Here is a 17741-nt window from a genome sequence, read left to right on the forward strand (position 1 = left end):
AGTACAGTGACGTGATCGTGGCTTACTGCAGTCTTCGCCTCTCAGGTTCAAGCAATTCTCGTGCCTCAGCCTCCTGAGTAGCTGGAATTACAGGTGAACTCCACAACATTTGGCTAATTTTTGTATTTTTGTTTAGTAGAGACAGGGTTTCACCATGTTGGCCAGACTGCCGTCAAACTCCTGGCCTCAAGTGATCCTCCTGCCTTGGCCTCCCAAAGTGCTAAGATTACAGGCATGAGCCACTGTGCCTGGCCTGGAAATTGAAATTGATATAGAAATGCAATGATGTTTGTGATGAAAATGTGAAATGATAAACTTTAGGAAATCTCACAGAGTATGGAACAAAAATACACATGGAAAGTAAGAATAAAAAGACAAAATTGTTAGAAATTAAATTCAGGAAGTTCAAGATTCTTCATTATAGAATAGAAGATTTAAAAAGAAACAAATTATCACAAACATCAAAAACATACTTTTTCTGTAACTCAGGGATCCACCAAATGCCCAGCACAATGAAGTATATGCTTAAGTATATCACCATGAAATTTCATAATACATGGATCCTGAAAGTTAACAGAGATACAGAAAATCATGTACAAATAATCTTAAATCAGAATTTTATCACACTTCTCAGCAGAAGACATTGGAGCTCTACCTTTAATAACCCTGAAGGAAAAAATTCAACCCTAGAATGCTCTACTTGGTCAAACTATCAGTCAAGGGCAGATTAATTATATTCTTTGAAGGTTTTTAAGTAACTTACCTCCTGTGTACTCTTTCTTTGTAACTGCTGGATAATGTGTTTCATCAAAATGAGAAGTAAATATGAAAGAGTGGTAAATAATGTCTTACCCAAAAAGTTAGGAATCAAATATAGGGGAAAGCCTAAGAGAATTGGATAATGATAAAGAGAAGTTCCAGGACAATAGCTATTCAGTAAATTTCAGAAGCAATTCATAGCCATTAAAGTGAGAGAAGAGTAGGCTCAGGAAAGCTGTCTTTTCCATCTATCCTTGCCCAAATGGTTGTGTTTTATCATATTGAAAATAGTTCAGTATTTCTGAAAGATCTGATACTAATGGGTGCCAATGAAGCAATTAATAGGTTTAGAGAAGTTATTTTACCCAGAATTGCAAAATATCTCATGGAACTGTAATTCAAACCTGGGAAACCATAATCCATGTTTTATTCACAATGCACTGTCTCAATAATTATAATGCAAGGTTAAAAAACAGTAGTGCCATGTAATGAGAGATTACTTTGTAGGAGTAATTGTGCATTTTAATGTACAGTTCACAAAGTACTTTTGCATTATATTTTGATTATGATAATGTGCTTTGGAAGGATTTTAAGATGAGAGGTGACATGAGTCAAGTGAATGGAAAATGAGATATCTGTCAGAACTAACAATCAGGGTAGAATCAGGATGGATGCCAGTACATCATCAAGATTCATTGTAAACCTTCTATGGTGTTGATGGGATGTCTTGGAAGCAGATACAAATGACTTTTCCAATGCCAGTGATTTAAGGACTGCACTACCCCCTTTGCTCTAGATCACTGACTCAACTTCAAACTTTTACTGGTGACAGATGTGTCAAATTGATTTGAGCCCTGCAAATACAAAATCTATGGACTGAAACCCTTTCCTTTGGAAATTAACCTGTGTTAAGTAGACAGACTTCAGATGGTTGAGTGTTTTCCCTCATTGGCTGCCAAATTTTTATCTTAACTACTTGAATGGAAAGTTCTGTAAAATAAATTGCTCAATCTCTTTCTTCTTAAGCAGGCTAGAGGAACCTGTCTTAAACTGATTTTTCTTCTAGTTTGTGTTTGTATTTTCTTTGTGAAATAACAAGTTGCTATTGTTATAGAGCTTCACTATATTATCCATTGCCCAAATAAACAGGCCCATGTCTCAAAGCTTGTTTCACCCTGTTTTATAGTTTTTATATTAGGAATAACATGTGAGGTGATGAAATCTGACCTCTTTTTGTAGCCATGGAAGTAATGAGCTGTGAAGTTGGCAAACATCACTAAGGAATGCCTAATTGAGTAACTGGTCTTATCAGACTCTCTGATCATATTCCAAATTTAAGTTAGTTAGGAAGTAACAAAAGATGCCTTATAACCTAATAGTAACTTCAGACTTCTACCCTTAGTAACATGCTTAACAAATCACTTAACTTCCTTTTGTCTTAGTTTCTTTATCTTTAGCAGAAATAGAGGATGGGAAGAATAATAACAATACCTGTCTTTAATAATCATTGTAAGAATTAAATGGATTAAGTGAAAGTGTACAATACCTGTCACATAATAGATGATCAGTGTTATCTTCTTTTCCCCTCTTCCAGATTTCTCCACCTTACCACAGCAGAAAACTCTAAATGATTACTCATGCACTATCCACAGAATTTAGTTAATGCCTATTTCCTTTTCCCCTTGTAAGCCCTTCATTTCAAAAAGAGGGGAGAAAAAAAGAACTTACCACTTTGTGACATGTGATATATTTTTCTCCACTGCCTGCCTGAGCTGACACTTGGACTTTTACAGAGGAAATGACGATATATGCCATTTGCTACTTTTAGAAATATGGAAAGATAAAAACTCGTCAATGCTAAATTCCTTTATCACAGTCAACTTCTTGAATTTCTCCTGCCTTTCTGTGATCTCTCCACTTTCACCATAGAGGACTGGCTAACTTCTCATCAGGACTGTTGGCCTCCTAAGGAGATACAGTCTCATCAAAAACCAAATGATACAGAGTTGTAGTAACCTTTCTATGTATATTACCTCTGCATTAAAGATGCTTAAATTTCAAACATGAGAAACAAAAGGAAATCTAATATGAAAGTGTTTCTATTTTATCTTTTAATCAAGTGCATTTAAACCTTACTTGATGAAACTTTAAAACCTTTCTTCATTTAACTCAAGAAATTATTAAAGAATGGAGAAATGCTGGTTGGGCACAGTGGATGATGCCTGTAATCCTAAAACTTTGGGAGGCAAAGGCAGGTGAATTGCCTGAGGTCAGGAATTCAAGAACAGCCTGGGCAACATGGCGAAACCCCATGTCTACTAAAAATACAAAAAATTAGCCAAGCGTTGCGGCACGGGCCTGTAATTCCAGCTCCTAGGGAGGCTGAGGCACGAGAATTTCTTGAACCTGGGAGGCCAAGGTTGCAGTGAGCCATGATTGCGCCACTGCACTCCAGCCTGGGAGACAGAACAAGACTATCTCAAAAACAGGGAAAAAAAAAAAAAAAGAGAGAGAGAAATGCTGAATTGAGATTCTGAAAATTTTTTTCTAATTATTTTATATCTTATTTAATGGCAGTAAAACTGTCAGTTCACTTTACTAGAATGCATTCTGAATCACTAATCAACATCTTCTATATCTTTTGTCTACCTGTTCCCAAATTGTACTCTCCCCCCACAACTTTCATTTTACATTGGAAAAGTGGAAACATTAATTCAAAATAAATTTGGCAGATTTTTAAATAAGGAGATATGTTATATTCTGTGGCATTTAAATGATACTCTGAAATATACAAACATATATATGTATGTATATGTAGATAATTCCAAGTAAAAGACACACATGAAAACATAAGTAGATACATTTACAAATATATGTAAGCAAATTATACCATCATTTCCATCAATCCAATATTTCCATCAATCCAGTCATAAATATGCTGATTAATATCTACATTGTTTCTTTACTGATATTTTTTCTAATAACTTATCGTAGGCATATTTAGATATATTCACTTAGGAGAGATGCTGTGTGTTACTTTAAAAGAGCAATCTAAATTCTATACATGTGCTTTTTTAAAACATTTCTATCTAGAAATTGACATTGAACGCTGTGTGAGAGAATCTATCAACCTGTTTTGTTGGACTCCTAAAAGTGCTACTTACAGACAGCATGCTCAACCTCCAAAGCCAACTTCTGACAGCAGTGGAGTCAGAAGTTCGGCACCTTATTTCTCTTCTGAGTGTCCAGATCCTCCAAAGACAGATCTGGTATGTATTTGCGGATTTAGTTTGCAAAGTCTAAAAGGAGATGGATGTTAAAATTAATATACCCTAGTAGCATTATTGCTCTTAATGGTATCATTTATGTCCTTTTAATGTAGCTATTTTCTAACATGTGATTAGATTCATAGAAATATTCCAGAAAACCATTATATCTGTTTGGTTATAGAGTTAAGAAGATTGTTTTGATGTATTCCTCCAGGTAGCAAGTTTTGCTTTTTTTGTATGCATTTGTCATATCTGTTTATATATCAGTTGGTTATATAGTGAGAGATTACAGAAGCAAAGAAAGAATTAAAAAAATAGAAAAAGAGTTGTTAATAGAGCAGGAACTTATTCTTAGTTGACAGAAGAAACAGCATTTTTAAAACTATGCCCATGTAGGTGTTTCAACATTATCATTATTATTAAACACAGTTTATAAATATGGTCAACAAAGCTTTCAGTTATAATAATTCATACATTTCAAATATTCTGATATTATCATAGTATCATAATTATTTCCATGAAATTGAATTTCAGTCAGTATGTATGTATTGCTTTTCAGATATGGCACTTTCTATGATTTTATTTATGTCCCCAAATATATGAGTGCATTCATTTGCACGTATTTCCATCCCAATCAAATTATATTAAGGTCACTTATAAACATGACCCTGCTTATGATTCAGTACAGAGCAATTTCAATAATTATAATCTCTGCCTCTAGATATATAGATGATAGAGAGAGAAACAGCTAAATGATTATACGTATGAAAGATTATAAGACATTTCTAAAATATCCTGAGAGAGAAAAGAATAAGAACCCACACTTATGAATAAATATTTGCATTATAGTTTTCCAAAAGTAGTAGTTTTCTTCTGCCTGCCCAGAAGAAAGTAAGTTCTCAAATACTAGAAATATTCAGCTGAAGATATTACCATGTAATAAATTTTAGTGGGAGAACTCATTTGTCAGTAAATGATAAATGTTGTTCTAGATCAGGGATACCCAACCCCCAGGCCACAGACTGGTACCAGTCACAGGAACCAGGCCACACAGCAGGAGATGAGTGGCAGGCAAGCCAGCAAAGGTTTATCTGTATTTACGGCCACTCTCCATTACTCGCATTACCTCCTGAGTGCCGCTTCCTGTCAGATTAGCAGCAGCATTACAGTCTCATAGGAGCAGAAATCCTCTTGTGAACTGCACGTGCGAGGGATCTAGGTTGCACGTTCCTTATGAGAATATAATGCCTGATGATCTGTCACTATTTCCCATCACCCTCAGATGTGACCATCAAGTAGCAGAGAAACAAGCTCAGGGCTCCCACTGATTCTATATTATGAAGAGTCATGTAATTATTTCAGTATATATTACAATGTAATAATAATAGAAATAAGGTGCACAATAAATGTAATATGCCTGAATCATCCCAAAACCGTGTGCCACACCCTGGGTCCATGGAAAAATTGTCTTCCATGAAAACAGTCCCTGGTGCCAAAACAGTTGGGGACCACTGTTCTAGATGACCTGTAAGATAGCTTGAAACTCTGAAATTCAGCAATTCTGAATACAAACTTATTTAATAGTTTCTTTGTTTCAAATTTTGAATTGTATCCTCTTTGTAACAGAAAAACATTTGTTAAGAAGACTGACTTCTCCATTTTATTGCCTTTGTTCCTTTCACATATGAGTTGCTTTTATTTATGTGGGTTGATTTCTGAGCTCTCTATTCTTTTTCATTGATCTATTTGTCTGTTCTTTTGCCAGTACTACGCTGTTTTGATTTATAATTTGTCTTGAAGCTCAGAAGTGTCAGTCCTCCAACTCTGTTCCTTTTTAATACTGTGTTGGTTATTCTGAGTCTTTGTTTCCAAATAAACTTTAAAATTAGTTTGTTGATACCTACAAAATAACTTGCTGCTATTTTGATTGGGATTACATTGAATCTATGTATCAGTTTGGGAAGAACTCTTGACAATACAGGTTGATTATCTCTTTTCAAAGATGCTTGGGACCAAAAGTGCTTTTGGTCCCATTTTATTTGTTTTGATTTTGGAATATTTGCATTATACTTACTGATTGAGCATTCCTAATCCAAAAATACAAAATCCATAATGTTCCAATGAGCATTTCCTTTGACTGTCATCTTGGTATTCAGAATGTTTCTGATTTTGGAACATTTTGGATTATGGATTTTGAGACTAGAGATATTCAACGTTTATTGAGTCTTCCTATCCAGGAAATGGAATATATTTTCATTTATCTAGTTGTTGGATTTCTTTCATCAGATTTTTATAGTTTTTCTCATTTAGATTTTATATATATTTTGTTAGACTTATATCTAAGTATTTGATTTTGAGGAATGCTGTTGTAAATGCTATTTTTTATTTCAAATTCCGTTTGTACATTGCAGGTATACAGGAAAGCGTTTGACCTTTTTGTATTAACTTCGCGTCCTGCTACCTTGCTGTAGTTACTTATATTAGCTCCAGTTTTTTGCTCAGTTCCTTCAGATTTTCTACATATATGATCACATTATTTGAAAAATGGATAGTTTAATTTCTTCCTTGTCAATTAGTACACCTCTTATTTTCTTTGCTTGTGTTATTGCGTTAGATATGACATCTAATATAATGTTAAAAATAAATGGTGAGAGGACATCCTTGCCTTGTACCTGGTCTTAGCAGGAAATCTAAGATCTCACCAGAAATTATTGTGTGAGCTGTAGGTTTTTGTAGATGTTTTTTACAAGTTGAGTAAGTTCTCTTTTATTCCCAATTTGCTGAGAGATTTTTATCATGAATGCATGTTGGATTTTGTAGAATGCGTTTCCTGTATCTATTTATATGATCATGTGAATTTTCTTCTTCAGCTTGTTGGTGCAATGAATTAATTAATTTTCATATGTTAAAACAGCCTTGCATGCCTGGGATAAATTCCACTTGTTCATGGTATATAATTTATTTTATACATCGTTGGATTTGACTTTGATAATATTTTGTTGAGGATTTTGGTATCTATGTTCATGAGAGATATTGTTTTCTTGTAATGTCTTTGTGTAGTTTTAGTATTTAGGGTAATACTGGCCTCATAGAATGAGTTAGGACATACTCATTTTGCTTCTGTCTTCTCAAAGAAATTGTAGATAGTTGGCATAATTTCTTCCTTCAGTCTTTAGTAGAATTCACCAGTGAATCCATCTGGATCTGATACTTTCTGTTTGGAAATGTTCTTAATTATTGATTGAATTTCTTTAATAGATGCAGGCCTATTCAGATTATCTAATTCTTCTCATGTAAATTTTGTCATATTGTGTCTTTCAAGCCATTTTATCAAGGCTATCAAATTTATGGGCATAGAGTGGTTCATAGTATTCCTTTGTTATCATTTTATTGTCTATGGAATCTGTACTGAGATCTCCTCTTTCATTTCTGCTATTTGTAATTTGAATAATCTCTCTTTTTTTCTTAGCTGGTTAAAGGCTTATTGATTTTATTCATCTTTGCAAGGAGCCAGCTTTTGGTGTCATTGATCTCTTTGATTTACTGTTTTCAGTTTCATTGATTTCTGCTCTGATTTTTATTTTCTTTTTAATTTGCTATTCTTTTTCTAGTTTCCTAAGGTGGAAGCTTAGATGATTTTCTAGAACTTCCCTTATTTCTAATATATACATTCAAAGCTATACATTTTCCTCTGAGCATTGTTTTTGCTGCATTCCAAAAATTTTGATGTTGTGTTTTCATTTCCATTTAGTTAATATTTTGACCTATTTATTAATTAAAGGTGTTTTGTTTAGTCTCTAAGTATATTGGTATTTATTCTCTAAGTCTAATAGTTTGTAGCTAATTCAATCAACTGTATATATATACACATACACATATACATACAGTTCTATATATATAGTTTTATATATATATATACAGTGTGTATATAATATATACACACATACACCCTATATATGAGAATAAATTTATCTCTTTCTTTCCAGTTATTATGTTTCCAATTGTTTATTGTCTATTGCTTTGGACAGAACTTCTAGTTTAAGAGTAGGTAGACTTACTTGTTCCTGAATTTAATGAAAATGCTTCTAATTTAATCATTAAGTTTGATGTTTTTTATACTCTTTATTGAGACAATTATTGTCCCATCTTTTTTGTATTTCTGAGTGTTTATCATGAATGTTAAATTTTATCAAATACTTATTTTGTATTAATTTGGGATTATTTCATCTTTTATTGTGATAATGTCTTACATTATTACAATTTCTTATATTTAATGGTCATTACATTTCTGAGATAAAGTCTACTTGGTCACTACCAAAAAGACATACTGGCTATATTTGATTTGCTAGTTTTTTAAAAAAATTTATGCACCTATGTTTATAGATTAGAAAGGTCTATAATTTTCTTTTCCTTTTTGTCCTTGTCAGGCTTTGGTCTTAAGATCATATTACCTATTGGGTACTGTGCTCACTACCTGGCTGACAGGAGTCACCCTAAACCTCAGCATCACACAATATACCCTTGTGACAAACCTGCACATGTACCCCTAAATCTAAAATAAAAGTTGAAATTATTTTTTTAATTTTATTTATTTCTCCTTTTGTCTGCTATTTAATCATTTTCTATAAAAGGAATTATCTCTTTTATATAAATTGAGGAAACTTGTCTGAAAAAGCACTTCTATAAGTTCATGTTGTTTGAAAAGTATTTCTATTTACTTAACATGTTTATTTTCTCAAAATTTTTTCTAAAAATACCTATTTTAATTTTTTATGTTTGTAGAATTCTATACATAAAATACTTTTAATTTATGTTCTCTTTTATCTGAAATGTTGTCTATATTTTCCATCCTAGTATTGTTTACTTGAAAGTTAAAATGTGTTAGTATAATAGAAAACAGGTACAAAAATAATGTATGCATACTGTAAAAAGAACATTTATTAAAATTAGGATCATCAGAATTCAGGTTCATATTATATATTCTTATGTCTGAGTCAAAAACAAATTTTAAAAGTGGCTTTTATAAATTGAAATAAATTGTACTCTGTTACTAGTAGAATGGAAGTTTAAAAGTGGATATCAGAAGAAAAATCAATTATACTTTTATTTCTGCGTGCATCTATTGTATTTATTCCCTGAATCAGAGTTTTATAATAGAGAAAGCATGAGCTTTGCTGTTAGATGGACTTGGTTTCTAATTTCAACCCTGTTCCTTTTTCATTGTATAATCTTGAATAATTCGCGTAACTTCTGTACTTCCCTATTTGTAATTGTGAACATACTTAAAATAATACCACCCTGGCAGGGTTATTTTAAGAATGATCTACATAAAGCTCCTAATTCAGTGTCTAGTGCATAATAAGCACTCCAAAAGACTAAAAAACCATTATTACATGTTTAGTAATTAACAGTTAATTTTTTTTACTTTGCAGTCTGCCCAAGAACTTTGTAACAGTCTTCTATATTTAAATGATCTGTACAAAGGACATGATGTTCTAGTATTCTGTTTTTCCTCAGCTATGTTACCTCATTACTATCACTTTACATTTAGAAACCACTATAAAAACAGTGCGGAGAGTAAGGATTAGGGAGGCTGGGTTTTCAAAGAAGGAATCTTTCTGGCAGTTTTACCTCAGTAAATTCAGTTTAAAATTTCACTTTGACCTTTACTTCTTAGTCTTAATACTATTTTCATCCCTAAACTAAAGAATTGCCAAAAGAATTATTTCATCTAGTGCCAAAGTCTTTCCCATCAGTTTTCTCTTAAGTAGCTAAAACTGCTTGAGAATTCTGACTGAAGTTTATTAATTGAAGGAAATAATAAGTAAAGATATGTAATCTTGGTTAATAGAATGAATGTTTTTGAACGGAGTGTATTTTGGAAAAAACTCTAGTTAATCTTTGATTTTTTTTAATGTATTTCTTTTTTAAATTTTAATCACATATTTACAACTGGTATAACTTACATGCAATATGTAAATAAGCAATAATTATTAAGTTCTTTTTAATACTTCATTATGAATACATATACTAACCCAAGATTTTATTAAATAAATTTTTTTTATTCACATGATGCTAACTGTTTGTATATACTATTACCATAAAAATGATAGCATTTATTGTATTACCTTCAGTTTATAAGGTATGCTTTCAGTGTAGATTAAACATGAGTTTACTGTAGATAAAATCTTATTTAAAGCACATTTTTATACTTTTGGTTCAAATAGTTTCCAAAATTCAAATATAAATGTCAGTCTACAAAGTTTAATCTCAAAAATAACAACACTACTTTTTAGATTTTGAACAGTTTAAAAATAACACCACAGTGCTTTATGATTTTCAGGTACCCAGGTACGTTATTTTATCTGCCCCTAAACAAATCTCTGAGATGTTTTATCCCTATTTTAGATGTAAAGAGATTCAGAAACCTTACTTAATACAAGTTAACTTATAAATTGCCATTATATCAGTACTGTAAATATGTTTTTCACTCTTATTTATTGAAATGTATATATTAATATATATCATATCCTACTGTACACTTGGCTTTTCAAGCATTTTTAAATTTTTCTCTATTTCTCTAGAAAATATATTAATATATACTCATGCAATCATCTATATACCTACTCTTAAATAAGAAGAAATATTTTTACAGTAAGGACAAGGAAGAGTACAATTATGTATCCTTTTTTTGCTAACATATTGAGAGTAAAATGTTAACCTAAAGGAGAACTAAACACTGCTGAAATTATTTAGAGCAATAGATGCATTGAAAACAAAAAGATTAGCTTTGCATCCATTCTTTTTACTGGTTCCCTTCTTCTGTCATTATCTAATGTTCTATAAGCAATTTTGGAGCCATTATGATAGGCACAATTTCAGTGAAAGATTAAGACTACAAACCCTGGCAACTACATATAAGGGTAAAGTGTGTCAGTCCTCTGGAAGTTAAGTAGAAGACATTTTATAGAAAATAATATCTTTTGAAATTTGTTTTTCCGTAGTAATGTATAATCTTATTCTACCATTGGCCCAAAAAATAAGCAAATAATAATAATAATAATCCAACATAAGAAAATAAGGGATAGTTAGATTTGGGGATAGGATATCGAAAGACCTTGATTTACTGGATTAAAATATGATTTTTTTCTTTCTATATTCCAAGTGTAAAGAAGGAGAAAGCAAACAAATTCCTAGACAGAAATTGATATGGTTTGACTGTGTTCCCATCCAAAGTCTGATTTTGAATTGTAGTAATTCCCATGTGTCAAGGGCAGGACCAGGTAGAGTAATTGAATAATAGGGGCAGTTTCCCCCATACTGTTTTCGTAATAGTGAATGAGTTCTCATAAGAGCTGATGGTTTTCTGATGGACTTCCCCCTTTGCTTGGCTCTCATTCTCTTTCTTGCCACCATGTAAAGAAGGACATGTTTGCTTTCCATTCTACCATGATTGTAAGTTTCCTGAAACCTGCCAAGCCATGCTGAACTGTGAAACGTCTTTCCTTTATAAATTACCCAGTTTGGGGTATGTCTTTATTACAGTATGAGAACAAACTAATATATTAAATTGGTACTGGTAGAGTTAGTTGGGTGCTGCTGTAAGGATACCGAAAATGTGGAAGTGATTTTGGAGCTGGGTAACAGGCAGAGGTTGGAACAGTTTCAAGGGCTCAGAATAAACATGAAAATGTGGGAAAATGTGGAGCTTCCTAGAGACTTGGAATCCTCAGAAGACAGGCAGATGTGGGAAAGCTTGGAACTCCCTAGAGACTTGTTGAATGGCTTTGACCAAAATGCTGATAGTGATATGGACAATGAAGTCCAGGCTGAGATGGTCTCAGATGGAGATGAGGAACTTTTTGGGAACTGGAGTAAAGGTCATGCTTGCTATGCTTTAGCAAAGAGACTGGCAGCATTTTGCCCCGCCCTAGAAATATGTGAAACTTTGAACTTGAGAGAGATGATTTATGGTATCTGGCAGAACAAATTTCCAAGTGGCAAAGTGTCCAAGAGGAAGCAGACCATAAAAGTTTGGAAAATTTGCAACCTGATGATGTGAAGAAAAGAAAAACCCATTTCCTGAGGAGAAATTCAAGCCAACTGCAGACATTTGCATAAGTAATGAGGAGCCAAATGGTAATCACCAAAACAATGGGGAAAATGTTTCCAGGGCATGTCAGAGACCTTCACAGCAGGTCTCCCATCATAGGCCTGGAGGCGTAGGACAGAAAAAATGGTTTCCTAGGCTGCTGCTACTCTGTGCAGTGTCAGAACATGGTCCCCTGTATCCCAGTGACTTCAGCTTTGGCTGTGGCTAAAAGGGGCCAAGGCACAGCTCAGACCCTTGCTTCAAAGGGTGCAAACCCTAAGTCTTGCAGTGTCCCATATGGTGTTTGGCCTGTCACATAGAAGTCAAGAATTGAGGTTTGAGAACCTCCACCTACATTTCAGAGGATGTATGGAAATGCCTGGATATCCAGGCAGAAGTTTGCTGGAGGGGTAGAGCCCTAATGGAGAACCTCTGATAGGCCAGTGCAGAAGGGAAATGTTGGGTCAGAACTCCCACACAGAGTCCCTGGTGCACTGCCTAGTGGAGCAGTGAGAAGAGGGCCACTGTCCTCCAGACCTCAGAATGGTAGATCCACCAACAGCTTGCACTATGCATCTGGAAAAGCTGCAGACAGTCAACACCATCCTATGAAAGCAATGGAAAGTGGGGCTGTATCTTGCAAAACCACAGGGGTAGAGCTGCCCAAGGCTGTGGGTGCCCACCTCTTGCATCATCATGACCTGGATGTGTGACATGAAGTCAAGAGAGATCACTTTGGAGCTTTAAGATTTGGCTACCCCACTGAATTTCAGACTTGTGTGAGGCCTGTAGCATGTTTGTTTGGGCCAATTTCTCCCATTTGAAATGTGTATATTTTTCTATTGCCTATACCCCCATTGTGTCTAGGAGGTAACTAACTTGCTTTTGACTTTACAGTCTCATAGGTAGAAGGGACTTGCCTTGTCTTGGATGAGACTTTGGACTGTGGACTTTTGAGTTAATCCTGAAATAAGGCTTTGGGGGACTGTAGAAAAGTGTGACTGTGGTTTGAAATGTGAGGACATGAGATTTGGGAGTGGCTGGGATGGAAACATGTAATCTAACTTTTAAATAAATGGAATCATAGCATTTGTATTGTTTCATGCTTCATATTTGCATCTTACAGTTACCATGTCTTACAGTTTTTAGCTCCAGCCTAAACTTCTCTTCTCTTCTCTCTTTTTTTGCTTAGCAATGTCTTGAAAGTCTTATGCACACACACACAGACACACACACACACACACACACACACACACAAACACCTAATTCTGGTTAACAAGCTGCAAACCATTCCTTGGTACAGAAATGTTATTGTGGTACTAATACTATTATTTGTATACCTCAAATGCAAATAGCTAAGTTAATAATGTCTCCTCAGTTTACAACACATTACAATTATTGGACTGGGTCAGACACTTTCTCCTATTTCCTTTTACTTCTTTCTTTCTGCCCTGACCCTCACTCCTTGGTCTGTCCGCAAAATCATTTATAAAACAGTGGTTTGCGAATGTTGCTGTATATTAGCCTCTCCAGGAAAGCTAAGAAAAAATGAGGCCACTCTTTGTTTAAAGGATAGACCCTGAGCCTTTGTGTTTTTAGCTTGTTCTCCATGAATTCTAATACTGATTGCTCTAGTATAGTTTATATAGATTTCTGAATATGTGCAAACCCTTTTAAGTTAAATATATATGCATTTATGTGTGTTTGTAGGGATCTTGCCTAATTTTTTATTGTGATAAAAATGCACATAACATAAAATTTACCACCTTAACCATTTTAAGTGTACAGTTCATTGATATTAAATACATTCGTAATGTGCAACCATCACCACCATCTATCTGCATAACTCTTTTCATCTTGTAAAACTGCACCTCTCAACCCATCCCATAGTAATTTCTTATTCTCCCCTCCTCTCCACAACCACAATTCTACTTCTATCTCTATGGTTTTGACTACTCTAAGTACCTCACAGAGTTGGAATCATATAGTTTTGGTCAGAATTTTTTTTTCTTCTTAAGGCTAAGTAATATCCATTGTGTATGTATACCATATTTTGTTTATCCATTCATTCATCAGTGGACACTTGAGTTGCTCCCACATTTTAGCAATTGTAAACAATACTGCTATGAACATGGGTGTATAAATATCTCTTCAAGATTCTGGTTTCAGTTCTTTTTGGCATATATCCAAAAGTGGAATTTCAGGATCTTTAGTGTTTTGAGGAACTGCCATACTGTTTTCTACAGCAGCTATATCAGTTTACATTTTTACCAACAGTGTGCAAGGGTTGGTTTCAGTTTCTTCTGAAACTTGCCAGCACTTTTCTGTTTTGATTTTTTTTTCTTTCTTCTTTTTTTTTTTAAATAATAAATGTTAAGTGGAATCTCATTGTAGTTTTGATTTATATTTCCCTAATGATTAGTGATAGTGAGCATCTTTTCATGTACTTCTTAGCCATTTGTATATCTTCTCTGGAGAAATGCCCTTGAGTTGTTTCTTTTTTTGTTGAGTTTTAGGAGTTCTCTATATATTCTCGATATTATTCTCATATTAAATATATGATTTGCAAATATTTTGTTTCATTCTGTGGGTTGCCGCTTTACTCTGTTCAGTGTCTTTTGATGCACAAAATATTTTATTTCACAAAGTTCAATTTGACTATTTTTTTCTGTGTTACCTAGGGCTTTGGTGTCATCTCCTAGAAATCAAGTGCCAACTCCAGTATCATGAAGCTTTTGCCCTATGTTTTCTTCTAAGAGTCTTACAGTTTTGGGCCATACATTTAAGTCTTATTGATTTTGATTTAATTTTTGTACATATTATTAGGTGAGGATTCAGCTTCATTTTTTTGCATGGGGATATACAGTTTTTCCAGAAACATCTGCTAACAAGTCTGTCCTTTACCCCACTGAATGGTCTTAGCCACCCTTCTCAGAACTTATTTGACCATTTATAAGAGGGTTTATTTTTGGCTCTAGTCTATTGGTCTATATGTCTGTCTGCCTTTATGCCAGTATCATCCTGTTTTCATTACAGTAGTTTTGAAATAAGCTTTGAAATCAGGAAGTCTGAGTCTTCTGGCTTTGTTCTTTTTTTTTTTTTTTTTTTTTTTTTCAAGATTGTTTTGTCTATTTTGAGTCTCTTGAGATTCCATATGAATTTTGGAATAGATTTTTCTATTTCTACTAAAAACATCATTAGTGTTTTGATAAGGATGTATTGAATCTGTAGGTGGCTTTGAGTAGTATTGATATCTTAACAGTATTGTATCTTTCAATCCATGAACGTGGCTTGTGTTTTCATTTATTCATGTCTTTCTAAATTTCTTGCAGCATTCTTTTGTTGTTTTCGTTGCACAAGTCTTTCACTTCCCTGGTTAATTCCTAAGTATTTTATTCTTTTTGATGCTACTATAAATCAAATTGTCTTCATTAATTCCTTTTCTGATTGTTCATTGTTAGTATATAGAATACAAATGATTTTTATCTGTTTTTTTCTCTATCCTGCTACTTTGTTGAACTCCATTATTAGTTCTAACAGTGTTAGAACTAATCTTTAAGGTATTTTTTATATATAAGATCATATCATCTGCAAACAGATCATTTACTTCTTACTTTTCAATGGATGGCTTTTCTTTTTCTTGCCTAATTTCTCCAGCTACGACTTCCAGTACTATGTTGAAAATACATCCCAAAAGCAGACATCCTTGTTTATTCATTATGTCAGAGGAAAAGCTCTCAGCCTTTCACCATTGAGCATGTTTGCTGTGGGTTTTTCATATATGATTTTTATTGTGTTGAGGAACTTTCCTTCTATTCCTAGTTATTAAGTGTTTTTATCACAAAAGGGTGTTTGATTTTGTCTTTTTTTGGCATCAGTCTAGATGATAATGTGTGTGTGTTTTTTTTCTCTCTCTCTCCATTCTGTTAATGTAATGTATCATATGGATTGATTTTCCTGTGATTAAACATCTTTGCATTCTAGGAATGAATCCCAATTGATCATGCTATATAATTTTAATATGCTTTTGAATTTGGTTTGCTACTATTTTGTTGAAGATTGTTGTTTCCATATTCATAAGGGACATTTGTCTTTAGTATTCCCTTTCTGTAGTGTCTTTGTATGGCTTTGGAATCAGGGTAATGCTGGCCTTATACAATCAGTTAGGAAGTATTCTATCCTCTTCAGCTTTTTAGAAAAGTTTGAGAAGGATTTGTGTTCTTTAGATGTTTGGTAGAATTTACCAATTAAGCCATTAGGTCCAGGACTTTTCTTTCTTAGGAGATTTTTAATTACTGATTCAATTTCCCTGTTAGTACTAGATCTAGTTAGATTTTCTATCTCTATGATTTTAGTCTTGGTAAGCTTTGTGTTTCTAGGAACTTATCTACTTCTTCTAGGTTAGTGGCTTCATTTTTGACTCCTGCCTTATCTTCCAAATTTAATCAATCAAAAACTTTTGTTTATTAATCTGTATACTTCTCTCCAATTCTGCTGACAATATTTTACTCATGTTCACCATGATTACAGGCATGTGCTACCATACCTGACTAATTTTAAATTTTTAGTAGAAGCGGGTTTCACAATGTTGGCCAGGCTGGTCTCGAACTCCTGACCTCAGGTGATCCACCCACCTCAGCCTCCCAAAGTGCTGGGATTACAGGCATAAGCCACCACGCCAGGCCTGTTCTACAATTTTCTGACTGGTCTCTCTGCATCCATTCTTATTTATATTTAATCCATTTTTTAGACTTCAGCTACCATAATCTTTTTTAATCAAAATGTTTACCAAGACTCTTATGATTATCCTGACAATAAAATTCAAACTTCTAACATGGTCTAAAAGTCCCAATATAATATTTCCCTTGACAACCTTACCACGATTTTCTGTCAGTATTGTTCCCTCTAATTTTTCTGTGCTATAGCACAGAAATTAGATTTCACTCAGTTTTAGAAATGCCCTATACATACTTCTGCTGTAAGGCCTCTATGTCTGCCTTCATTTTCCTTTTTAACATAAATTCCTAAAGATCAAGAACTGTATCATAGATTCTTAAATAAAATGATAGGGAGGGGGCAAAGTAAGATGGCCAAATTGAAGCCTTCACCAAGCATGCCTTCTGCACAGAAAGCACCTTCATAAGAACCAAAAACTAGATGAGCACCCACAGTACCTGGTTTTAACTTCATGTCACTGAAAAAGGCACTGAGGAGGGTAGAAATAGTCTTGAATCACCAATGCCACCCCTCGCCCACCCCCCAGCAGGAATTGTGACATTGCATTGAACTCAGTGGTACCCTGTTACAGCAGAATGCAAAACCAGGCTGCACTTAGCTAATGCCCACCCATAGAGGAGATATTTAAACCAACTCTAGTCAGAGGGGAATTGCCCATCCCAGTGGTCCAAACTTCAGTTCTGGCAAGCCTTATCACCCTGGGCTAAAGTGCTCTGGGGCTCTAAATAAACTTCAAAGACAGTCTAGGCCACAGGGACTGCAACTCCTAGGGGAGTCCTAGTGCTTACTGAGATTAAGGTGAGTGGACTAAGGAGGCACGTAATCTGTTGAGACACAGCCAGAGTGGCTAAGAGAGTGCTTGCACCACCCCTACTCCAAACCCA

At 34.1% G+C, this 17741-nt stretch overlaps 1 protein-coding gene across 3 annotated transcripts in view; it reads left to right on the plus strand.

Moving 5' to 3' along the window:
- LOC105486299 (TBC1 domain containing kinase) overlaps nucleotides 1-17741 on the plus strand; it is a 236237-nt gene that overhangs the window by 125952 nt on the left and 92544 nt on the right. For all 3 annotated transcript variants that reach the window (XM_011749118.2, XM_011749117.2, XM_011749119.2), the window contains one exon: nucleotides 3853-4028. In XM_011749118.2, the coding sequence (XP_011747420.1) occupies nucleotides 3853-4028 (176 nt within the window). The remainder of the gene's footprint in view (nucleotides 1-3852; nucleotides 4029-17741) is intronic.

This window comes from Macaca nemestrina, chromosome 3 (genome assembly GCF_043159975.1).
Source record: "Macaca nemestrina isolate mMacNem1 chromosome 3, mMacNem.hap1, whole genome shotgun sequence".
NCBI lineage: Eukaryota > Metazoa > Chordata > Mammalia > Primates > Cercopithecidae > Macaca > Macaca nemestrina.